General features: G+C 37.3%; 1 protein-coding gene and 1 long non-coding RNA gene across 8 annotated transcripts in view; one reads left to right on the top strand and one right to left on the bottom strand.

The window, feature by feature from the left end:
• LOC120359388 overlaps window positions 1-12244 on the top strand; it is a 35996-nt gene extending 23752 nt beyond the window's left edge. Inside the window, exons 3-4 of the long non-coding RNA XR_005576160.1 lie at window positions 10470-11554; window positions 12175-12244. This is a non-coding gene — a long non-coding RNA (uncharacterized LOC120359388). The remainder of the gene's footprint in view (window positions 1-10469; window positions 11555-12174) is intronic.
• Window positions 1-26339, bottom strand: part of LOC105199594 — a 294478-nt gene that overhangs the window by 21223 nt on the left and 246916 nt on the right. For 6 of the 7 annotated variants that reach the window (XM_039456692.1, XM_039456691.1, XM_039456693.1 and 3 more), the window contains one exon: window positions 24251-24493. The exons of the other annotated variant lie outside the window; for it this stretch is intronic. In XM_039456692.1, coding sequence (XP_039312626.1) covers window positions 24251-24493 — 243 coding nt within the window. The remainder of the gene's footprint in view (window positions 1-24250; window positions 24494-26339) is intronic. 7 annotated transcript variants of the gene reach the window in all.

Here is a 26339-nt window from a genome sequence, read left to right on the forward strand (position 1 = left end):
CACAATATTATAAATTATGTAGAGAGAGTTATTAAAATTTAAAAACGTTTCGGTAGTTTATATTCTTTATAAATGGACAATCTTTATGCAAAAAGATCGAATTTAATTATTTGCATATAAAAGATGAAAAACTAATAAATATTTCTTTAAAATCTAAAAGAGCATTTTTGAATAGCAATGGTAAAGAATGAGGGTTATAAGGCTATTTTTTAGCCCTTCCGATTTCCATTAAACGATTTTTTAATTTTCTGATAGTAAACAAAAAATATAATACATATCTGAATAAAGTCCCATTTATAACTGAAAAAGCTTTTAGCGAATCGATATGAGCTGCTGATTGAAAAAGTATTCCTAATCGATTTTTTGAAACAATTAAAAGTTTGCCATTTAGTAACGTTTAGAAAAAAATTTACTTTATAATATTTTGTTTTGTTTATTAATTAAATGTTAATGAATTTGTTTTTTTCAAGTTAATCACATTGATCGTAAACTGAAGCCACTATATTACGTCAAGATCATTATAAAGGTTCTTTTATATTTTCTAAATATTTTTCAAGTATTTTATTTTATATTTTATTTTTTGTTTTTAGTCTTGAGCATACTGGTGATTCATGTGATCAAGTCGAAAAGTACAAATTTATAAACATTTTATTAATAAACGCAGCGAATTAATATAAAATAATTTCACAGCAATCTATATTTATTACTATATATGTTAATGCAGATGAAATATGTCATAAATATTATAATCATTTAATTTTATAACTAAATGGCAAAGTTTTAATATTGTTTTAAAAAATTGATTAAAAATATTTTTTCAATCAACAATTCATATCAATTCGTAAGCTTTTACAGATCTATTAAGCTTTTATAAATGGAACTTTATTCAAATGTATATTTTTTAGTTTACTAAGGCTATCAGAAAATAAAAAAATTATTTAATAAAAATTGGAACGGACCCGTAAGAAACTGCTTTACTAATTTTCATCTTTTCAAAAATTCAATAAACTCTACATTTGTTATTCAACAGAACATTTTTAACTTTCTAATAATACGTCGATTTTTTTAATTATAGAAGAATAAGAAAAGAAAATGGAAGAGTTCTTGTTACTTTCCATGTTTTTGCTTCGCTATTATTCAGACTTGTTTCCGCAACCGAGATATTTTGCTTTCGGTGATTCTTGAGACAAAATTTGCTATTTACTTGGACGATAGCGGTATATTCGTCGACATTTTTGCGAATAATAGCACCGATGGGAAAATAAGCAAGAGAAATATTTACGGTCACTCGCGACGTCCATCGAAAGATAAGAAAGAGAGTTAAAAAAAGAAAGATATGTACGAGTTGCTGCATTCCTTTCATGAGTTCCTCCTTGTTTATTCCATTCTCGATTTTTCCAGTTTCCATTTTATCATGTCTGGATGCCGGGAACAATATAACCGCTTATTTCAGTAGCGAACATCTTCCACTGTCCGCCAGATGCAATTTCTGAAGCTGCATATAAGGAATAAACATCTTCGGACATGTTCAGCTGCTGCTTTTTAGCACGTATACGATTACCTCGCGAGCTTAGCATTGCATTCTCGAATCGAGGCAAACCCCAAAGTGCATTTCAGGAAAGAAACAGACCGGCATAAGTAATTAAATTACGAATCGTGAATAATTCTGTCAGTTTGACGAAAGATTTAATTAATGCTGCAGTATTTAAAAGAAAGAGAAAGATGGAAAGCTTTTTCGCTCGCATACTCGACATTAGAAATGAAAAAAAGTTTGATTAAATTAGAGCACAATAAATATGTCACCCACGCCAAGTCTCATTAATTCTCGGCTGTTTTCATTATGAAAAGAATTGCGCGAGAATTGTGTTAGCCATCTTATTCCAAGCCCTTGACTGTTCTTTTTATCAATGTCCAAAGAGTAATGGTAGTAGTCGTTTTCCAAGATGCGGAACATCCTCGGCATCTGGTCCGACGCCATAGTGCAGGATTGAAGTAACGAGAAAGCATCAATAAAGACGTCCGCGTCTCTCTTCCCTCAAAGTAACAACAGCGATTGTATTTCCTCGAGGATTCATGACGTTATGACAGGAGATAAAATATGCCCGTGTGCAATGTTTCTACATGCTGCGCTGCGTGTGTAAATAAGATAACTTGCGTTTCTCTCGCGATTAAAAGAATCGTTTGTTTAACAAAAACGCGATAATTTTAATATACTTGTATCTAATTAGTATATTACATAAATTCCGCAGTCTCCGCGCGTTATAAACGCCGTACTTACGGTATGAACAAATTATGCGCACAATGTGAGACGAAGAAAAGAAGAAATCTAGATGCATTTCCATGCTGCATTAGTATTCGTTTTAAGTCGCGGTCACACCGTAGTGCGACTTTTTCTTCCTCGGGCCAGAAAGCTTTTAAGCTCCGCTTTAAAAAGGACAGTCCGGTTATCGTGGTGCGCGTAAATATGTCTAGACGCGAGGTAGAACCTGCCCGTTTCCTGTCCGCCACGCAGGATAAGCCGCGCGCGACTTCTGGCTGGGTTCCGCGGGATAAGTCCTGCGAGTCCTACGCTTCATGCATTTAAACGCGTTCTCTAAAAGCTTTATTGCATTTAATAACGTGATACCGTAACGTTTCGCTTTCCGCTGGAAACGTGATTAACTCAAATTTCTATTATCAGTAGGTAATAGTCTTTTATTATTCAAGAATTTATCTACATTAACTCTTGTAATGTGGTATTGACCCAACGAAGATTAATTTTGGCTTTCATCTTTAATGTTCATACGTTTGAAACGTTCTCGTGGCTTACTTCTCTTCTCAAAGAAGCATAATGAAAATTAAAGCTGTAAAATATATGAATTTTCGAATGTTTAAAAGTGAGATTTTATTTTAGCTTTAAATGGCTTCTAAATTTCCATAGTAAAAGCTTCGAAATATTTTCATGAATAAAATTTTAATCATAACTTGCATATTTGGTTGAGTAAATTGTACATTTAAGTATAATCCTGTTTTTCACAGAAAAGAAGTAACCATTTTGTGGATAATTTTTTACTCAAATGCTGAACTAGTTGTGCTCATCTTGCAACTATACTCATTTTTTGAACTAGACTCACATAAGTGTGTGTGTGTGTGTGTGTGTGCACACATATATATATATATATATATATATATATTGATTTTAAAAAATACTTTACTAATTTTCAGAAATTTATCAGGACTTTGCGAAACGTTATAATTTTGATTTGTAATAGTCATGAAGTTTCCTCGACACATTATAATTTAGCTCTGCAATAATCATGAAGTTCCCGGGCAACATTACAATTTAGATTTGCAATAATCATGAAGCTTCCCTCAAAATCAAGCAAGTTCGGTTGGAAATGTGGCCGTCCAAATCTAACTCCTCCGATCGTTACTGCATACCTGCCACAGGTCGCAGTTTACCCCACGGGCTACGCACATAATTTATCGCGGACAAACCAGTGGAGGGGATGACGGGGGAGGAGGGGGTTGCGACCGGAGAGTTGGCAATTCGGAATGGGAGAAAGAGAGAGAGAGATTGTATTACTCTCTCTCTCCGTGTCCCCGCTGTTTGTATTTCTACTGCGGCAAGTGTAGCATTGCCTCGAGCGTCGTTTTCCGAAATTACGACACGATACCGTTGCATCCGCTTGAGCGATGTACCACGGCACGTCAATCGTTATACATTCTCCACTATAATCGATCGACCTCACTTCCGGTCAAATACATCACTCGTCTAGACGCCACGGAAGCAACCGCCGTGAATCCGCAGTGGTTTTTGGTAGCGGTTGAAAATTTGTGTTCCCGATGTTCGATACTACGCTTTTAATGTTTCGCTTTTAAACTATAATTAGAGTATTGACGTTGTTCATTTCAAATGTAAATTTATTAAAATTTACAATTTTTCTTTCGTAATCATTGAATATTGCAAACTTTTAAAAAATTTTTAATAATTATTCGCGCCAATTTGTAATTATGATTTCCCTTTTCTCTACACTTTACAAGAGAGATTTCACAAATCCAAAATTTTTTAAATTTGAAATTTTACAGAAATGTAGTATATTCAAACATAATTGCATGGCCATTTCGTTTTAGTAAAAAAAATATATATATATTGTAATTTTGTCTCTGCGAGTAAAAACGTCCTTTCAAAAATAAAATCCAGAGATTTTTTCATTTCTCTTAATATCGCTAAAACTATAAAAGATTTTTTTTTTAAGGGATGTTTTCGCCATTAGAACCGTTTTTTGTCAAAACGAAGAATAGCTTCGAGACTAGATTACTCCCGCGATTGTAAAATTTATTTCTGCAAATTTCAGACTTTTTTCCAATTACCAAATCTTCTTTATCAGCGTGATTTATAGCAAATTACAGACATTCCATTATCATGATCAGAACTCACTCCTAAAAAGGTTCTCATTTTCGCGTATTACACTTTACATTTAATGCTATGCATAACTCCCGAGTTGCATCTCGTATATGCATATTGCTGTATCTCGGGGCATTCCGTAGAGATTCCTCGCACTCGGGGCTCGTCACGGGTATCGCGCGCATTCCTCGCACAAAAGTCGTTACATCGTTACGCCCTCGCATTCAGCTTCGCGTATTTCCCTTTTTCCCCTTGTACAACGCTTCCCTCCGGCCATTTACGTTTACTCATAGTAGAGTTGTGCGCTGGAGCGTGCCGACTCAACTATACGTGCCACGCTACGCATGTATTGGTGCATCTGGATTTTGGGGTTTTTGGACTTTGAGCGTCGAAGCCTTCGCTTCGCGAGAGTTTAACAAGATTCCATCGACTCTCTTAAAAAATTCTTCCGGAGCAGGAACTATTTCTTCAAATATATATCGAATTAGTAGCATTTCTGAAATTAATACATAGTTTTAAAAATACGTCGTTTTAAAAATTACTGCGTGAGAGAGTAATAACACGAATGCAGATATTGCTGGAACTTGAGCTTTTTAAAATTTTAAGCTTTTATTTCTCTTGTTGTAGACACCAGGACTTGTGAAATTAGAGAAATTTTCTGTGCGTTAGATCGTTCGAAAATGCAATATGATATACCCGTAACATATGTAACATAAAGCAAGGTAAACTAACCATATCTAAACGTGTTTCCGGGGTCACTGGTTTTCCAATTAACACGGTCAAAAATTCATATCGATTTGTCGTCGGCGGATTGTGCGCTTGGCCTGAGGCCATTATAAATGAGGGCATTATGACTTTTTATCGCGTCGCTGCTGGTTCCAGATTCCGACGATTATATCTCAAAATACCTCATCGAAACGTATGAAATATCGCACGGATACCGTGGCGGTAACGATCAATGGCCTCGTGGCAAAAGGCGTCGCGATATATCACGCAAAATATGTTAAACCGTCGTACGCCACGTATTGTGTCCGTGCTCCATTCATCAGCAATGATTGCAATGAAAAATTCCGAAACGTAAATTTCGAGCGACTATTATCATTTACCACGTCGCGGTTCGGCGTATCCGCGATCCCGAAATTTTGCTCTGCGATATCGTGCCTTTGAAATAGCACTATCGATTGTATCTAAACCGCATTAATGCGGACAACACTTTGTTACGCTGAAACAAATGTATCCCGAAAATTCACGAATGTGAAAACCTAAAATGATCTCTTGCTCGTAACATGGGAACTCAAAGAGAAAAGATTTAATTGCGGTAGCAACGATTCAACCTTGAATCAAACAGACGAATACTATTTTTCTCAAATGCGTGCCAGTTGAACTAGTTTCTCCGACAATTGATTCAATTATCGCAGATGAATGCGGCATTAAAAATACCATCTCCTCTGAGCAGGCTGCATGCAAAGGTACCTGTGGAAGGAAAATTGTAGATGTCGAATTTACAATACACTAGGTATTCCGAGGTTAAATGCATTCTTGAAGAAAACACTCGTAAATTGTTTGCGTGGAGGCTAGCGTGGAAACGCGTTAAGAGGCAGCTTCTCGGTTGAGAAGTCGGTGACTCCATTGCCCTTGGTGGATAATTGAACCGAGGTGAGAGACGCGTGCTGAAAAAGAATAGGGGGGCGCTTCCTTTGTGCCGCGCAAAGCAAGGGTTGCAGGTGTCTGTGAGCTTGGCTTCCGCAATCTTTACCAACGCGCCGCCGCCGCCGCCGCCTCCTCTTCAGGGAGCGGCAGTGGTGGCGGCAGCAAACTTAATTTACAGATGGATTCAGAGAGCCGTGAGATATCGGGAGAAAATAATTAAATGAAGAACGGCTACTTTCACCGACTGAAAATACTCTCTAAGTAATGGATACTCGTGCCGCGTTTCAATCATTACGCTCGCGCCGTGCTGGTGGTAGTTACCGTTGTTTACCTTTATCCAGAGTTGAGATTAGACCTATTGTGGCTTATACAATGTCTGTGTTACCGTTTTAAAGACAATGTACATTGTGAAAAGCAGAAAATCGATACTACAACTTAATAAGAAGTATTATGAAACTGAAAGTTCAAATATTATAGGAATATTTGAATATTGTTATGTACTATTATTAATTTTTAATTTTAATCATCAATAATATTTTTATAATTATCGCAAAATAAATTATAAGAGGTGCACACAACGCGCGAAATGATTAAATTGCATAGATTGGAGGGATATTTCATTTTATTTTCTTAAATTGCATTTATATGTATAAACAACAACAATCAATTACAATAACAAAAAAAATAATTATTACAACTACCAATGATAATATATCATCCTCAAGTTGCGTTTCGTGCATTTTGTTGTTTATACTGACGGAATCGCTGGAGTAATATGTAAAATAAAAAAAAATAAAAAAATGAAGAAGAGAATGGACGTCCGGATTATGATTTGTTCCGGGAAAATGTGAAGTTACGGACAGACTGCGGCGGGTGTGTGATTGCTTTCATCCATCTTCATAATCCGAACGAGCAGCATCATCGAGGAGCCAATCCCATTCCGGTCCATTATCTCTATTTAACTATTTCGACCGCGTCGTACGGATGTATAGATGGCCGCTCGGCATTTTTACGATGGCAAACTACCCTCCGCATTGGCGCCGTCTTGGTATACCCTCGAAAGTTCAGATATTTAGAACACTGGACCTTTGAAACTTCTACCCATTAGAACTTTCAAACTGTAAAACTTTGAATCTTTGGAAATTTCAATCTGTGAAACTTTAGTACTTTGGATAGTTGGAATTGTTAACCTTTAGTAGAATTTGTAGAGGTTTGGATATCTGTGTATCTTAAATCTCACTTTAAGCGATTTCGATATTTGGATACCTCTTAATATTTAATTTTGTTCTCAACATATATTTTTCAATATAGGTTTTCAATTTTTTTTCAGATAGTTGATGCATTTTATATTTTCCATTAATATTCGCTAATATTATTAATTCTTTGGCTCTGAAAGACTCTAAACAGACATATTATCACACAAATAATTTTAATTTTTGTTAAAATATGAAAATGTTTACATATTAATCACATGAAGCAATAAAAAGGAACGATAATAAAAATTGTGTTTAAAGATATAGATTGTTTAGCAAAACTACGCCAATGTACAGGTTAGATTTTCGCCATCGCTAGTGTCCGCGCCATTCGAGGATGATGCTAGTACCGTTGTGCGGCATATCTGACTGCACTTCAGTCGGCTGCAATCTGCTGAGTGGCATGCACATGTAACATTCATCCCACGGTCGGCTCTTGCCGCGCCGTCCGCGTGGTATTATGGAACTGACCCGGTCATGGAAACACATCGGCCTTACTGCCCGCCATTGTGCAAGTCATGTTAAGAGGACTTACGATGTCCTGTTACATGCCGGAAGCTCCACCGCGAGTGCCACGATTATCTGCCGTCTCAATCGATTAAACTCGCGCGAGCAAGCCCCTTTGTTATGTCGCGCGATATACCAACTTCTAAATGCGTAAACGTTCCAAACGTTTCAAGAGCCCTTGACACTTTGGATATTCGATTAGCACAAAATGCCTTTTACAACATTTTCTAAAAGTTTTATTATGATTTAATTGAAACGCAAGTAATTTCCCCCTTTCTTTTAAGTATTTCTATAGATTTCCTAACTTTCTCGGATCTTTAAAAGTTTAAGACTTTAAAGCCTCAAATTTTCAGAAGAGATTTTCGACAGTTTAGTTTTCCATCTACAAGAATGAAAAAATAACTATAAAAATAATTATTGTTTCACATGTTAAAAACATTTAAATTATTATTAGTTCGGAAATAGCTACTCAATTTTGTTACGTAAGTGATTTTTACATCCCAATTGAAAGTCGCTGTTAACGACATATCGTATATTATTGATAGTTCTATAATTTATTAATATATAAGAACATTATATAGATTTAATCAATATTTTCTAAAAAATGTAAGGAGAAATCAAGAAAATATTAACCAATCGGAAGAAGCATATTAAGCAATTTATTACAACAGTGTTTCTAAAAAATGAAAGAACTAGTTAATAAAATGTTTTTTATATCGCGGATTTTCTATGAGATTGCATATTTAACTGTTCATAAAAAATAGTTATTAGGAAAAAAGAACAAATTTAATTACGTAATATCCATTTGGTAGCAATTTAGAATAAAGTTAAATCGCCATCGTACAAAATCATTTATATCGTATTTGCTCTTGTACAACTATTTAAAATAGTTTATCTTTATTATATTCGTTTATATGCTATGTAAATATAAAACTGATACATGAAGTATTTCCATTACAAATAAAAATAAACATTTAGTTATTAAGCATAAAGTTAAAATACAAATAAACTTTTTATTGTATAAACATAAAGTTATTAATAATTTTTCAGTCAAATCTCATTCAAACTCATATTATTTTAAATATATAATATACATTTTTATTATACTTAAACTTTTACATTACGTAAACGGTCACTTGAGATTAATTATTGGATACTAATGCTATCTTTATTCTTCATTTTAATCATTTATCTGAATTTGAATAAACATTAGAGCAAAGAGATTTTTGCTTGTAAAACTAGCTACCAAATATTGAGAGAAATAAATTTAAATATTACTGAATTGGATAATTTTTACTAAATGTTTAGAAAAGTAAAATTATTTTTGGTAATATATATTAATAAAATATTATTTAGTATTATTTTATTCAACATTTGGTAGCTTTTACAAAGTTTTTTTTTCAGTGAACTCGAACAATTTTTAAAAAATAATCCACAATGTTTTCGGTGTTTTATTGCATTATAAAAAAATTTTATTTGCAAAATGTTTGATTTTTTTAAATCTTTCTTGAATTCCTACTTTATTTTACTACTTTATTTTACTAAAAGAATCTTCGAGAAAAATCAACTCAGATAATCGAAAGGTTTTGCCCTATAAAATTTACCTAGGAAGATCATTTTACAATTTTTTTTCTCGAAGTTCAAATATCGACTTCAGCAAAAATTGAGTGAGCGATCAACAGCAAAATTGAAGGATCACCTACAGTTACTCTTCAAAAGCGTAAATCTTTATCTTTACTTTGCGTATTTATTGAGCATTGTACGATTTTTATTCACCGAGTTATTCAACATTAAAGCAAAAAAGACCATTTTTATTTTAATATTGAATAAGTTGGTGAAAAAAAAAATTGTACAACGCTGAACAAATACGCAAATTAAAAGTAATGATTCACGTTTTCGAACGCTGTAAACCGCATTTGCGTGCACGTAGAGAGCGTGCACGTCAAATTCTTGTTAATAATTAGTTTAAAGTGCGAGATAATATTCAGTATAACGACATTTTAGACATTTCGAGAAATTTGGCTGACACATGGCCTTGGAGTTCGTTGCTCTTGTGTACAGCACGATGTGTTTACGCGAGGTCGCCGCGCTATCATTCGCATTCCGAGATTCGAGCGAGTAGGTAGAATCGCAAGGCGCTCCGCGTGTTATCTCGCGAAACGCAATTGTTCTTCGTTTCGTAAGTACGTACTATACGACGCCTTAAACATTTGAGGAATTTGCCTGACACACGGCCTTGAAGTTCGTTGCTCTTATGTACAGCGCGATGTGTTTACGCAAGGTCACCGTGCTATCATTCGCGTTTCGAAACTCGAGCGAGCAGGTAGCGGCGCGTGCCATTCCGTGTGTTATCTCGCCAAACGTGATCCTTCTCCGTTTGGCAAGTATGTACTACAATTAGCGATTATCGGGCTATTAATTTTCAATTAATTATTAACTCCGCTTTATTAATCACGTTGTACTGTGTGGTTTCAAGTTAAACCTGTCGGCTCCGTTTTTGAATTATTAACGAAAGGCCACAAATTGAAACGTCAAATAGCTTCATAGCTTATTCGCGCGCGTACGATGATGCTTTGATTTTTCCGTTGTAATATAATTAAGTATTTTGCGATTGTGAACGTCGGAAGTGTTGTACAAAGTAGACTAACCAATGGATATCGTGTATGTTACAGATATTCTTCAAGGTGGAAGGTGACGAGAAGAGGACATCACCCATCGTCGCCGACTTATAATAAAATAAACGAACCGCAGTCGGTTCGTCGCGTCGCGCGTTTTTTTCCGGGAGTGCCGTTTAAGTATTGGACTAATGAACTTTTCATAACTCCCATTCGATAGAATCCTAATTCGAGGGCCGGGAATCGCACCCCCGCTGCTTGGCAGTGAATATCCTTACTGGGGCGTTGCGTATGGTGGGCGTGCGCGCCGCACCGCGACGTTTCATGCCGAAGTGCCCGTGCACGAGGTAATTCCGAGCCGCTTGTACGACATGTTCGTCTGCATGTTGCGCGGTTGTCTGGATGTGTGAGTTTACACGCTCTGTCTCCGGCGATCGGTTCGGTCCTAAGCGGTTAGAAAATCGGATCAGTTCTCTTGGGTTCGCGCGTTTCTCTTGCTCTCGTCCACCATCCTAAGGCTTTCTTAGATCCTTGATGCCCTTTTTGGATTCTTTGGATCTGGGGTTCGAGCTGGGTGAATCACGTTTAATCTGACTTGGTCAGAACCTGGCCTTGTAGGTTAAGCTTGTGACGAGAGGCTGGCTCTCATTTCCTGATTCGTCTAAATGCTAAACGTCGGCAATGAGTACCTTCTTTTCTCGTCCTGCCCGAGTGTCTTGTCGACGCCGCTTGGATATAAGATCCAGTGGGACTGATTAAGATGATCCGTTGGCTGGGCCTATGAACGAGTCAATTTTAGACGTGATTTTGTGAGACAAGAGGCGTAGGAATTCAATACCATTGATTTCGTTTTCTTCCGCGTGGGGCTTACCCTTGTTCGGGGGTGGGTACGCGTGCGTTCTACGTGCCGACTCGGGGTGCTGAATCCACGGGAATCCCTCTGAATGGGAATTCATATCATGGGTTTTATAAACCCGAAGTATCGCGCGAAAAACTTTATAAATAATAAGTCCACGCGCGCAAATTTAGTATTATTCGCGAGTGTTTCGCGTGTGCAACGAGACGAAGAGGACAACCTAGAGGACACTGAGAGGAGGAGGAGGCCTGGGAGAGGCATCAGGCCTCAGCGGAGCAACCTTGGGGTAAATATTATTCCTTATTATTTACATAAATTTAACAATTTTTCTCCCTTTTATTCCATCTTATTGCAATGAATTAAAAAAAGTACTTAAAGAAAGAAAATTTATTTAAAATTTTATACACACCCAGAAAAAAGTTGTGTTTAAATTGATGAAATCGTTTCTTTAACTTGATTTTTTAAGTTAAAGTAAAAATACATTTGAGGATTATAAAAATTTATTTGATTTCAAAAAGTAACTCTATCAATTTTTTTTTTAAATACATGTGTTTAAATTATTAATTTAATTTAAACACTTAATTGTTTAATTCAAAGAATGTACTGATAAAAATGTAAGAAATAATTTAGTTGTTCTGGTTTTTAAAAATATATTTTTTTGATTTAAAAAAATATTTCCGTTGCACAACTAAACCATTTCTTTAATTCTAATAAAAGGCACAATCAAAAAATTTGAGTCAAAGAAACTTTTCTTTAACTGTATAGCAGTACACGAATTTCTTTGAGTCAAACAAACATTTTTTGATTCAAAGAAACCTTTCTCTGGGTGTATAAGAATTAACTTTTGAAATATTGATTATTTTAAGCGCATTTTTAATTTTTAAATCTTATGTTTGTCTGTTACAGAATCATCGTAGCTTCGTGGCTGAATAACTCCGCTTGTTGCGCATCGGGTCGGTGAGTCAGACATCAATTTTTTCTATTATATTTTTATACTTTAAATGTCCTGCGCAGGATCAAAGGAAATAAAGCTCACTTGTACAACGGAAAGAAATAGTTTCGATAAAAATTTTGATAGAATTTTGATTAAAAATTCCTGGAAAATCCTAGAATTTTCAGGGAATCAGTTTATAAATGTTGAATGGACTTCCTGGATTGTTCTTACACGTCAGCAAGTTTTAATGTAATATATATGTGCTATAAATAAAAGTTGTAACTTATTTTTTACGTACAAATTCAGGGTCTTAGAATTTTTGAACGAAAAATAGTATGAATTTTAGATTAGAATAAAAAATTTTGCTATTAAGTGAGCTTTATTTTTCCGGCGTTAGGGGTGTAAAAAAACATATCCCAAGTGACTATTCTCAGATTAATCTCACGATATCGAAAAGTCTTTAATAGCGAATAGATAATTTTAATATCTCCCCAAGAGCTATGCTCCCAGACGATAATTACTTCAACGACGTCGCTATCATAATACCGCTTAAAGCGATCTATGAAGCATCGCTCCCGTATTTTCATCTACCTCGTTGCCTGTAATTTTCGTCTACTGAATTTCGCTCTCTGACAATCCCTGCTATCCTGGCGCGCATGTAATCCTAGCGGAGAGACTCATTCGGAAGATTAAGATGGACGTCGTTTACAATCTACATTGAAATGCATAATTTAATGCGGGTTAAGTGAAGTTTAAACCATGGTCAACTGAAAAGGGTTTGTGTCACTTTCATCAGATAATTGAAGATAATACGCCGAGATCAACAGCGGTCCGCCAACCACGTCCGTATCCGCGCATAACGTGAGCATCAGCGAGCTATGTTTGCGTTGAACAGCTATTTCCGGCCGGGAAATAAATATTTTAATGACATCCCGGTTGTCGCTGGTTCCTACAAGGAATGAAATATGAACGCCCGCTTTGCTATCGAGCACAAAGAATAGAATCAGATTAAATGACGCCGCCGTTAGCTCGCTGTCACTTAAAACCAGCTTTTCACATTTGACATTCAATATCGCAACAATTGTAGATATCGTATTGCAATATTGATACGATGGCTTTATAATAAAAACTCGGCAATATAATTACATTCGCGACAACTCAGTGTTCTTATTTGATACACGTACGAGTATATAATAGCAGTGGAAGGCAAATGAATAAATTTTTATGCCAAAGATAATTTAATTAAATTTTCTCAATAATTAAAAGGGAATTTTAATATGTAAAAAGTAATTAATAGAAAATTCTAATTATGCAAGAAAATCCCAGAATAATTTAAGGAAATGGATTGCGGAAATGATATTGAAAATCTAAAATGGAATTCGAAGAATAAAGTTGCAAAGTGCCAAGTTCAAAAAAAGTCTACGAATTAAGAATTCCAAGACGCAGAAATTCTAAAAATCGGAGCCAAAATTACGCAGCAAAATAATGACGTCAGAATTTACAAGATGATGTAAAAATTCCAATACTGTCTGTAAAAATCCAACATATTTAGGATCCGTTTTTAGGTTCCCATTAGTTTCTTCGACTATTTCCCGCAGATTTTTGACGGGATCCAGTTTGACCACTTTTAAGCGCAATATATTGCACTCGCAGAAATTTCGTCAAAATAAACGCGGGGGCGTGGCAAGCGCAGAACGCGTATCGATTCTTGGCGAGCGATATGTTTCGAACGTACATACGTGTTAAACAAGCACTTCCAGAATGCGATAAATAAAATTTGTAGAGCCGCGAAAGATTTTATCGAGCGGAGCAGAGTTTACTTCGAGCGGAGCTCTCGACCGCTATCGTAGGGGTGGGATACGGAAACCAAGCGGTGGGTAGGGGGAGAGAAGAGAGAAGGATCGCTGGAGAGACTGGTGGAGAGAAGCGATGGGGGATGCACTGTTAGTAAAATAATAGGAACTTTATCTGGAAGTCTGAGAGCTCCCGCGGAAACAATTATATGAGGTACGGAGGCTGGCCCAGACGAAGCGAAAGGGCGATATTTATATTCATTAGAATGTAAGAAGTCGAGCAGAGCGCCGTTAGTCCGGTCTACTTGCAGCTTGGAGATGCTTAATGGGAGTTGCACCCGTTACACGATACCCATTGCGGCCATCTTGCAACTAGAAAAGTGTTGGCCCTCGTTTACGGCTGCGTTCATAATTTTCGATGTGCTCGCGCGATAAACTATCCCGACCTCATTAGGAATCGGCCTTGCCGCCTTGGTCATAGAAATGCTAATACAGTCTCTTCATTTTTCTTCAACTAATGAAATTGTCAGAATAAATGGCGAATAAAGTCAAATTGAAAGCTTTAAAGAATTTGCCTTTACAAAGCAGCGCGATCCCATATGTTCCTGTACTATAATATGTTGATGTTGTGTCCGTTAAACACGGTTAGTATGGTAAACAGACACCACATTAATTAGGTTGCGAAAGAGCTCGCTAATTCCAACATCAATATTCCATATTCATCGCTTCGAAATGCCCTTCAATAATACTCGCATAAAATGATTTGCACAAACCAAATCATATACAGTTAATCGGATAAAATAGTCCGTATAAAATAAGCAGTATGAAATCCGCCTAAGATAATTCAATAATAACGTCATAAATACGCCAGCTGACAATTTTGCATTTCCAGTAATTCATATTTTAATACAATATTTCTCTAATCGAGTAAGATATTTAATAATTCACTCGATCGTCTTTCGATAAACGTACAATTACAAAATAACTTTGTGAATTCGTTTATATACTCGTTTATATAATTCCTTCGAAAATGACGTGAAATCAGATACACTCAATCAGAAATTGAGATTGCGATATTGAATACAGTCGTACTCGCGCAGTTTCAGCGTCAGTAAGCATTTTTCGCTTATCGACTTTTCTCTCTCGATATGAAAACTGATAATATCATCATACATTATTAGTTTCGAGGACATCTAAAGAGGAAGCCGATAAGTTAACGTTCGCGAATTTGTTACCGTAACTTTCAAGATCCGTTCTAAAGCGTTCCGATAACTTTTCCATTATGCTGATGCGTGAAGGGTGGCTTTGCGCTGCCAGTGAGCTGAGAGCTAGCTTTATTGTCAGTCAAAGGCAAAAGCCACCGTAAAATAACGCGTAGGTGAGCTTGCGAGTCTGCCAAAACTTGCATAATGCTAATCGGTTATGTTAATCCTACGAAAGAACATGAGTCGTATCGAAGTAAATCCTTAAATATATTTGAGTCTCCGATAACTTAACTTAGTACGCGATCAATTAGTAATATATGTAAATGTAAAAGGAAGGAGAAGTAAAGAATTGTAAAAGTATTTTCGCGTACAATTCTGCTTTTTAAATAATAGAGAACAGCGGTACATTTTTAGAGCACACGTATAAACACGATCTAGAAAAATGAAAGCCATTTGGAAAGTAGTAAAAATGTCAAAATGTAGAAATTCAAAGAATCATATATTCTGAAATTTAAGCGTTCAATATTTTAAGTTGAAAAGTTTTAAACTCGTGCGAGAAACTAGACTATAAGCCTAATCGTATCTTGAAAAATGTGGATATTCAAGTTTAGAATAAGTGTTCCACGAGAAAAGGCGGCTACAAAATGCTGGCGTACTTCTTGCCAGCGTAATACATCTTTCGGGACATTGCGGTATTTTGCGAACTCTCTTCTAAAGTCGGGAAATTCCATTAAATCTTTCTCAGCATATTAGCGATTCACAGAAATCCATTTTGGGGAAGAACGACTCCGCCCAGGACATCTCCTGCTACAATTGCTTCGCTTATCTTGTTGGACGAAAACTTAGCAGCTGCGTCTTCTTGCGGTGCGCAGCGCGCGGCGCGGCGGACGAATGGAACCGTGGAAGGGAGGGGCGAGGGTTGTAGGACAAGGGAGTGAAGCGACCGATGGTTTACAAATCGCAGCGAATCGATGGGGGTCGGTTTGTAACGCGCTATTTCATGAAACGACCGAACGACTCATCCGCTGTAAATTCATGAAGCATCGATTTGTCTCACCGATGCGGGAGCGAGAGGGAGGAGGTGGTAGCTTCGTGTTTTCGTACCCGTGCAAACGTACGGAAATAGTCGAAGACGTTTCCTCCGCGAACGAAGCATCGCTTCGAGAAGATCGATGAAGCTGGGTTTCTTTGCGATAGTCATCCGTTTCAATAAACATGCATAAAATGATTGTAGAACGCAAATAAAAATAGCGCAAAAAAAGGAAAGTTTGAAATAACGTGGAAATAGCGTAAAGAAGAAATTCCGAGCGCGGAATGCAAAGACATGGCAGTAAAGAATAAAAGTATTGAAAATCTTGCAAGTATTGAAAATGCCTAATGAATCGAAATCTAATTTAAGATTAAAGGAATTGGAATTTTCCAATTATTACGAAAAATTAATTTCCGATTAATAGCGAGCAATAAATATTTGCGAACTGTAGGTAACGTGGAAGTAAATCTCGACAAATGACGCGGTGACCCATGAAGTGTTTTTCTGTAATCCGTGATTATCGCCGACGAATCACTTCTATTTATTAGCGTCATAAACGACTTCAGCCGTTTCTAGAAACTCGTCCAATTAAATGCTCTAATACCTCTAACAAGCAAAATCATTACAATCGTTCCAATTAACTTCCTTGATATCTAACAAACTCTATCGCTTTGAATGGAAATTGTAACAAATATAAATCTAACTACGTATATATTGCAATCATTTCAAAATGGATTATAATATTATTATTCTTACGTGTATAAATCCAATTATTTGTTGCTCCTGTTATTAACGTAAAACATTCGTGTAATAAAATAACTTTTATATTCCGAATGTTTGTCAAACAAGGAAAAGTCAACAAGTTCATCTTTCATAAATAGCGGTTTTAATTTTATATTTTTTTCTCTCCAGTCGTCGGCTAGTAAATGCTAACTTTATCTCATCAAAGTTTGCTACTTGGCCAAGTTCCTCGTTAGCGCGTTTACGAATTCTGTTGAAAAAAAAAAGATTTTTCGCTCTATTTCTCTTCCCTCTTCTTCATTCCTTTTGGTTCCTCCTCGGTCTTCTTCTATTAATTGTTCTGAAAAGTGGACCATATGGAGTGGACTTCCGATATTAACAGTCGACAGTAATCGAGTCGGAGCTTTCTACCGCCACCGAGTCCTCTCGTGAGCATCCGGCGAAGTCACTCGCAAATGCCTTACGGCATCGTGCAAGCCGCGGGTTAGCCACTTAATATGGAAGGAAAGCGGTGCGCCATGCGCCGCTTGCTCATCCCCTATCTACTAGATACTGGCGACCAGACGCCATCGAAGCGGACAGTAACATATCGGCCGTGCATGCCACGGATTTCGGTTCATCATTATGTAAGTCTCGAATCACGCCGCTATCCCCTCAACCCTCGTTCAAGACCCTTCGGTGACCCGCATGAATATCCGTCTATTCAGCCGATTATGTTTAGCCGCGGTTTCACGCTGCCCAGATACCGGCGAGAACGTGGAAGGAATCGAACGTGATCCATGTGTTAATGAACTACTCAGTCGAGATCCCATTATACTCAGGTCACACGAATCAAAGAGCTGAGTTAGGATTTGTGGATTACTTGTTGCGAATCGCCAACTGATTTTTACGTTTGTCATGTTTACTTGAGACATTTAGAAACCGGGATCCATGAAGATACGAAGCAAAGAAAGAAAACTTAACGAATGATCGGATCACGATTGATTGTTATAATTGAGATTGTACATCTATGGCCTTCGTGCAGGCATGAAGAATCGCAAGCCTGGTTATTAGATAGTTTTTACATTTATTGCCAGATATGAAAAGTTTCTTCCTTTGGGAACAATCCAGTGGCTAGAAAGAATTATTTGTTTCCACGAAGGAACTTTCTTCGTCCAACGATGATAGTTGTTCAATTATTGCGTATGAAAAGAAAGAAAAAGATAATGTTTTCGTTTCGAAACGTGTCGAAATGTCGATTATTGCTCCGGGGTGAAAAGCGATAACCAAGGTGTGGCAAAAACAAACGAGTTTCTCAATGCTATATATAAAATTTGTCTAATGGTTTGGAGAGACTACAATTTCTTCGTTTTCTTCTATTTTCAGTGCGATACCTCTCCCTTCTTTCTCTCTCTCCCCCTCTCTCTTTCTCTCTTGTTCTCTCGTTCTCTCGTTCTTTGGTCGACTTTTCTTTCGTTTTCCTTCTTCTCCCTTTATATCTCCCCTTCATCGTCCAGTGCTCTTTCAACTCGCGCGGTCGCCGTTTTCTTTCGGCGCAGAGTTTGAAAGAACTTAAAATAAACGGCGTGCTCGTTGCGACGGCTGCAACTTTCGCTTCAGACGATACTTTCCGCTGTTTCTCGTCATTGTTGTTGCCGGTAAGTCGGATTCTTGTTCCTCGTGTATTGAAAGAGTTGTCGACTGCCGCCGATCTACTTGCGTGGTTTTAATAGGACTTTGAGATAACGAAAGCGGTAAAAGCAGATGATAGATATTAATTACTTACATTAAAATAGTTTAGTGAGTTTAACAGACGTTTATTCCTTTGAATGAAATTTTCTGGGGGGAAGGGAGGAATTAACGCAGAACTGAACGCATTTTGTATCCAAGACACTTTATATTCAAAACATTCAGTATTCGATGCAGTTAACATCCAAGAAACGCAGTTTCTAAAAGCTCCGGAATGCGAATAAGCCAATCCTGAAGAGTTCCTATATTAAAGACACCTCAGAGGAAGGATTTATGGATTTTTATATAAAGCATGATATTTCTCATGATATTCAAAATCGAAGCATTTTGAAAATAAAAGCGATTGTCATTAAAATAATTTGAGATACGATGATGAATCTTATTTCATGATTTTTACAATTATTACTTTTTCTTACTCCATTCTACTGTATCTCTTACGTTGAGTTGATACACTTTGATACAAATCTCCACGCATTTTGAATTCTTATCCGTCTCTCCGCCCTATATAAATAAATGATGTATGTAATGCGATGCCGGTTAAACGGAAGTAGCAATAAAGAGACGAAGAGACTGACTGGGGCAACTTTTGCGACACGAGCCATTAGACGCAGCCTTTGAGGAAGACGAGCATGTATTTCACGAAACTCGAGAACATGACGGAAACGCACGGTTTCGCTTTCTGACGTAACAAAGCCAATTTCTTTGGAGCGTTACTCGCAACGTTGCTAACGGGTCGAACTTCCCAGTGATCCGAACTTTTTTCGAGAACGTCGATTGTCACTGGTAGACTTTTTTCCTGAGATCTCGAGATCTTATTTAGCGAAGTTTCCTAATGAAGCAACGACGTATATTAACAAATATTTTATCAAATAAACTTTGAAACTTTTATAATAATATTGATCAAAATGATGAAGACATCGAGGAATGTTTAGCATCATCTCGGGAGTTAACAGAGTTGAACAGGGTTAATATTAAGCGTGTTTCAATAGCGTCTCTCTCTCTCTCTCTCTCTCTCTCTCTCTCTCTTTCTCTCTTTCTCTATAGTTTCAAGAAAAAAAGAAAAATTTAACTTGGTATAAAGAAAAGTATAAAGGAAAACAGATCGTATGAGCGGTCGCCGACTCCTTTGAATCGATTAAGAGTTCCTGCCATCTTTGTTACATGTTTTCGGCGAGCTTGAGATTCTGCAGGCTTCTTACACTTGGAATCTCGGCTACGCGGATTCTCGATCAATGAAGCTAAAAGTCTTGATTTCGTAGATTTACGAGATACTTGCGATACACGTAATTCTCATAATATTTGACATATTTAATCTTAATAAATAAAAGAAGATTAAATTATTTCCAAGAAAAACTTAATTTTTGCTGCCAATGTAGCAGCAGATGTCAACAAATCTCGATTTAAGATATTAAAGATGTATGATTTCCAATTTGTAATAACTTTAGCTTCAAGTGATAACGTTCAATGTCTTTCAACATTCATAGCTCTGTACGATGCTAATCATTCCTCATTTATTCTCCCCTCCTCTTTGGCGTTCGTAAACGCGGAGTAGCGTCATCGAGCGACCACCCGGGTGTTATTCCCGGATTTATAGTACCTTCATCGCGAGAGGCGAAAAAATCGGTCCCACGCGGCCGCTCCGACGTTTTAATTTGAAACCGCTCGCGGCGCGGCTGGTAAACAAAACTTATTCCCGGTGCATTTCGGGTGGCGAACATGCGAAAAATCGAGGTCTAGTGATGAAAGATGTCCCGAGACTGCGAATAAATCGGTACCCTGCGGCCGCGGGTTAAAGGAGTTGCTTTGCATATAAACAAGATACGTTTACTATCTTAAATATCGGAACTTTATAAGTATGCAAACATGACAATTCTTTTTCCAAAGAAAATGAGATATTTTTTAGGTAGATGATATTTTTTTATAAAATGTGTACATGTCATAATAAATAACTCGAAGAAATAGTCGAGTTGGGAACAAAAAGTTAGTTGTAGATATTGAGTTGAATTTCACAATAGACAAGCACGTTTTGTATTTATCACAACTATTTTATAATTATTCAATGACGGTTATGCACAGTTTTATAATATCACGTTTTCTCCCTCATTTCTCAAGATTCTGCAACTCATGTATATACATGAGACAGAGAGAGAGAGAGAGAGAGGGGGGGGGGGGGGCGAGTATGTATGAGCGAGAAAGGGTGGGAACGAAGGCGAAAAATACGAAGTAGAAGGAGGGGGGTTGGCTTTCAGCGATCGCAACCCCTGCGGCGCTGCAAAATATCGGAAAATTCATTAATGCTCGATCTACGGTGCACAGTCGAATAAATCTCGCCGGAGGGTGAGATTTACAGAGGCGGAGGGAAGCAATATGGCGACGTACCGAATATGCGTCGACCGTAAGGAGAATCTCAAATGCTAGCTTTCTCACCTCGATATTCAGATTCAAATCTGCGAGCAGACAATCCAAAGAGGATCGGAATCGCGGACAAGCAGGAATTTGAAGGAACCAGGATTATCTTTACATGACGAAACAGAGAATAGTAAATTCGCCGTCGAATTCCATTGACATTTGATCTATATCGGGATTTATAATAGACGAAAAGCAACTCTGAAAGAATTAAACATTACTTGTCGTTTCAGAGGTTTGAAAGTTTGCCTTCCATTAATTTGGATTCAAAGAGACATCATAAGAATTCCTTCTAACGATTCGCTCCCCCGGAAGGCAAATTCATATAGCGTTCGCAGAATAAATAACTTTTGTTTACTTTCGTATCCCGATTCGTAGGAATATTCATGCTCTCAAACATGCTTTAATTATGAGAAAACTATATAAAACTCATCCAGGTTCCAAAACAACTACATAAACGAAAAGTTTATTTAGTTGTTTCGGTTTTCCCACATAAACATCTCGACAATTTACGTAGTTAATTAAAATATGTTGATTAAAGTGAAGTGAAACTAATTAGTGCTTCATAATGATTTAATTGACCAATTGTTTTGTTTTGTTTTATTCTTTATTTCAATGATAGTAAAACAGATTTGTTCCAACCTAATAACGTGATTATATATTTGTAAAGTACGTTTGTGAATAGCAGAGGCAGAGGCAGAGGCAGAGAGGAGAGCTTAGGTAAAATTAACATGCGAGAATCACTTCACATTCGGAAGTGAAGCACGTATATATGAAAGCGCGAATCAATATAATTATACGTATTTTGGTGGGGCATTAAGCACAAAGTACTACAGGTACATGTACCTTCCGCCTGCCCACTTTTCATGCTCTTTCCTTCCTTAGATAAAGCACGATGGAAGAGAAATTGGTCTCGTTGGAAGCGTAGAACGACAAGGCGGTACAAAGGCCATGTTGGCTCTGGCGACTTTCTCGAGTACTACTCGTGCACACGTTTCCCTCTTCAGCTTCACTCAACTCCAAAGCAGAGTTTCACCGAGGAAGGTAGTCATCAACGCACGTTTTGTCCCAAATCCAACGTATCTTTCGTAGAATGGTAATTCCGCGACGCGTAATAGTAATTCCGTGTTTGCGGCTTCTCCCTTAATGCGTTCGTTAATGAGTTAAGCTCGTTGAGATAGAAACAAAATTAAAACGTCTACCAAATTTCCAACGGACATTCGCATCGCTCCGTGAGAGAAGAAACATGACGACTTTAATGTGCCGGATTGCTCCAATTGTTCTGTCTACTAGGAAATGTAATTGTCACAATGAATATTTTTTTTCAACTGAAAAGTTAAAAGACTCGCGGGAATAATGATTTGTAACACTCGAAAAATATATAATACAAACCTTTCATTTTAAAACACATCAAAAAGTTATAATGTAAATTATAATTGCATAATTTTTTGCCTTCATGAAAATGACGTCTCGTAATTTTCATCTTGCAAAATAGCAAGACTGCGACAATTGCAAGAATTACGGTAGCCTTGAACCGAGCTTGCTTTAACGGGTTAATGCCTACCGAGAAAACGCTGAGAGGTAATCCAATGCTGCTTATCGTGTTTATCTGAGGAGATAAGAAATGCTCTTCAGATACTGGTAGAAAGATTAACCCATTTCCACATTAGAAGGAGGACATGGATAAAAGAGATACTCCACACTCTTGCAAGAGACAGTTCGCGGGCGAAGTATATAATACACGTGTACATTGATCAATTACACCTAAAATAATTTCAACGCGAAAGTTAAATAGAACGTGAGAAATCTATGATTACGATTTGGCAAAGTCTTCTCTCTCCCTAATTTTAGTTTAAACTATTTGACTTGATAAGAAATTTCGAAGCTGTTTACCTCGTGAGAAAGAAAAATGAGTAGCATCGATTTTTCTCTGCGTGAAAGAAAAATTTTTTTTTTTTTTTTTGCTGATTTCGATAACATACGTGAAACGTGTGAGGAAAATCTACAATGGATGCGAAAGATGGAATTTTGATTCCAAATCACATTCCGTCACGAAAATGCAATAAAAAAAAATGTTCGGCTCATGGCGGATGTATCGTGGCGTGAAACAAACGGGCTGACGTGGCGCGATGTGGTGCGGTTTTGCGAGTGATCGTAGCAGGTACGCCGAAAGCCCCGCCGGTCAATTCGATTTGGAATTCTTGCAGATATTTCCATACGCTAGTAAATGGCTCGGCGACGCGAGTTTTAACCCACTCAGACCAACGGTATTGTAAAATGGTGAATACGCACATTGACGTGGGGAAAGGGGAGGGGGAGGGGGGCAGGAGCGCAACTCTGGCGATCGCGCGGACCCGACTAGCGGAATGAATATATACGGACGCAACGAATGAATTTATAACGCGAAAGCAGAACTCAACATGACCGTTCCTTCCACCGTGACGCCGCGCCGCGCCACACCGCGCCACACCGCGCCACGCCGAGCCGCATCGGTCGCGTAAATCGATGGCAGCTGTTTTACGCAGTTGACCGTGCGGAAAAGCTCGTTGCAGAGTCGAATGCACCCGCATAATCGCGAGCCCGCGCGAGATGGGACGGTAGATCCGATCCTACCTTTTTTTCCACCGAGTCGGATGTACCATGCTTCGTTTGCTGTAGCGAGGAAAATCCGAGGAAAGTTTCATTTCGGCGCCAGATATTTTCATCGCCAGATATTTTGTAGAAGGGATTATTTTGCCTGCGGCTCGTCCGCGCTTCAAATATGAGGATCATCGCGTTCGTAAATTACGTACCTCGGTTATTTCTTTTGTGTTTCGTGTTATGTGAACAAAAACTTTTCCATTTTCTCTCGATAAGTCGTTGAGCATGGGACATTTTATTATTTCTAACTTTAATGAAGCGCCAAGCTATCGGAAACGGTTTATTAAATTAGCTTTGCATCTTTTACATTTCCTGCATCTCAAAATAGTATAGTTTCAGCTAAAGTTAGAAAGGTTTGGCTAAATCGCAATTTTAGCTTTAACAGCGTGTCAGAAATAGATGAATGAATGTCACTTCGGATCTGATAGAATAGATTGAATCTGACTTCGAACCTAGTATCAATGCGGACAACTTTCGTGGCAATCCGTAAACTACTCGCACTCACCCTCAGCTTGATGAGGAGCGTAGATGTTGAGATACAAACAGTCCTCGTTCTGGTTTCTCAGGTACGGCAAGTGTCTTTCCAGATACTCGTACCTGCCTGGCTTTACTTCCTCTTGAAGATTTGGCAAGACTTGCGGGCAAACTGGGGCGAATTCCTGCGACTGCCGCACCCCTCTCCACGGTTGTGGTGAGCGAGGCGGAGAAAATCTGAAGGATCCCACGGGAGGCTCCGCGTAAGGAACTCCTAAAACACAGGGGAGGGCTGCCTTGCATCCTAGTCCTTAGATTTACAGCGTAATACTAAACTAATACACTAACTGACATTTCTATCACAAGACAAATGTGTTTGAAGAAATTAACTATTCGCGGGATTATTATTACTAGCGTTAAACGTATTTTACGTCACCGATGCTAACTTTGTTTCTAATTAAGCTGAAAATTGCTTCTCCGAATATCGGCTGAAATTAAATTGTGATTAAATTTTAATTAATTTAATTTAAAACAATTACACATTAATTTCGATTAAAATTTGACCGCGACTTAAATCGATTCAAATTTCGTAGTCGATTCCCGTCGGTGCTCTTTTTAATTCAATTAGATAATCTTTAGATTATCGGATTTTAAGCGAGAAATGAGTGAAACGTGTGGATGAACCTCGGTGAGAATAAGCGATGTGTATGTACTCGACTATGGGAATACGAAGTGATGCACGCGCGCGGATGCAATTCAACGAAGTGATGCACGCGTGGCGGTGCGAGTTGACGGACGCGCAGCGCAAGTCGGAGCGAAGACGGAGAAAGCACCCGGAGGGGAAAGATGTGTGCGGTGACGGCAGTAATATCTGTTCCCGAAATACATGGACGCGCGGGCGCGGGCGCGCGCTTCTCGTTTTGGATCCTTTGACGTATCGGGACTCTCAAAGCGCGGATATGCAGCTGCCAGGAAACTTTTGCTCACTGACCGGAGCCGAGTTTCCTCGGAGTATCGAACGTTATCGAGATACCGTTGTAGTAGGTTGCATATGAAACGACAGCTTTGCATCAACCGGCTTGGCATCTCCAGTGAATTAAATGTATCGATATACAAGCGGTTCCGCTTATTTTTTACGCGCTTATTTTCCTTTTTTCAAAGACGAGATCAGTAATCATTTTTAACATTAAATGTAACGCAAAGGGAAAGGACTCCTTTGCATGAGAAATAAGGGTCTTATGGAGCATTTTTTTTATATTTATTAAACTAAGGTACCTGAGCCGAATAAGGCCCACCTAACTTATTTTATTTATTATAAATTCTATTTACAAAGATATTGAAATAAACTAAATGAGAATAAAATGTTTATTTCAATCATTCACTAAAATAAAATTATCTTTTATATAAAATATTTTTAAATAAACAAAAAAGAAATTTTTTTAAACTCTGACATTGAGCCTTATTGAATTCTTGTGTTTTTAATAAGGCCCGAATTAAAAATAAATTGAAAATAACAAAGAAATTAAACATTATTTTCCAACTCACTTTTAAAATTTTATTAATCACAAACACGAAATTCTTTAGAATCTATTTTATTGTGAAACATCACAATTATTTTTAATTTTGTCTATAATTAATATTTTAATTTTAAGAAATTCTGGCTGCCTGAGTGCAATTTTAGCTTATGGAAAGTTAACGTCATTAAAAATCGTTGTATTCTCCATTGCAAGCTACATACGTAATAAACAAATGACAATGGCCATAACAATAAATATATAAGTGGACCTTATTTAATAATACATTATTTATAAAAAATATATTACTTATTAAAAAAAATTGAGTTATAATTTGTTTTTTTCTAAAGTTAAAAAGTTGAATAATATTATAATATGTTGTAATAAATCATAAAATAATATACTTATTAAATTTACAACAAATTTTTATAAAAACGGCTGATTCACCCACTTTGTTACAAGTTTTTGTTGTACTGAATGAACGTGTTGCTACCGGTATTAATTCCCCAGTCCCTCTTTATCTACTTCCTATGACAGATTTTTTAATCATATATTTCAAACATAAAGCGCGTTTTGAAATGGTTAATTTAAAAGTGGGCCTTATTT

The sequence above is a fragment of the Solenopsis invicta genome, chromosome 13 (assembly GCF_016802725.1).
Source record: "Solenopsis invicta isolate M01_SB chromosome 13, UNIL_Sinv_3.0, whole genome shotgun sequence".
NCBI lineage: Eukaryota > Metazoa > Arthropoda > Insecta > Hymenoptera > Formicidae > Solenopsis > Solenopsis invicta.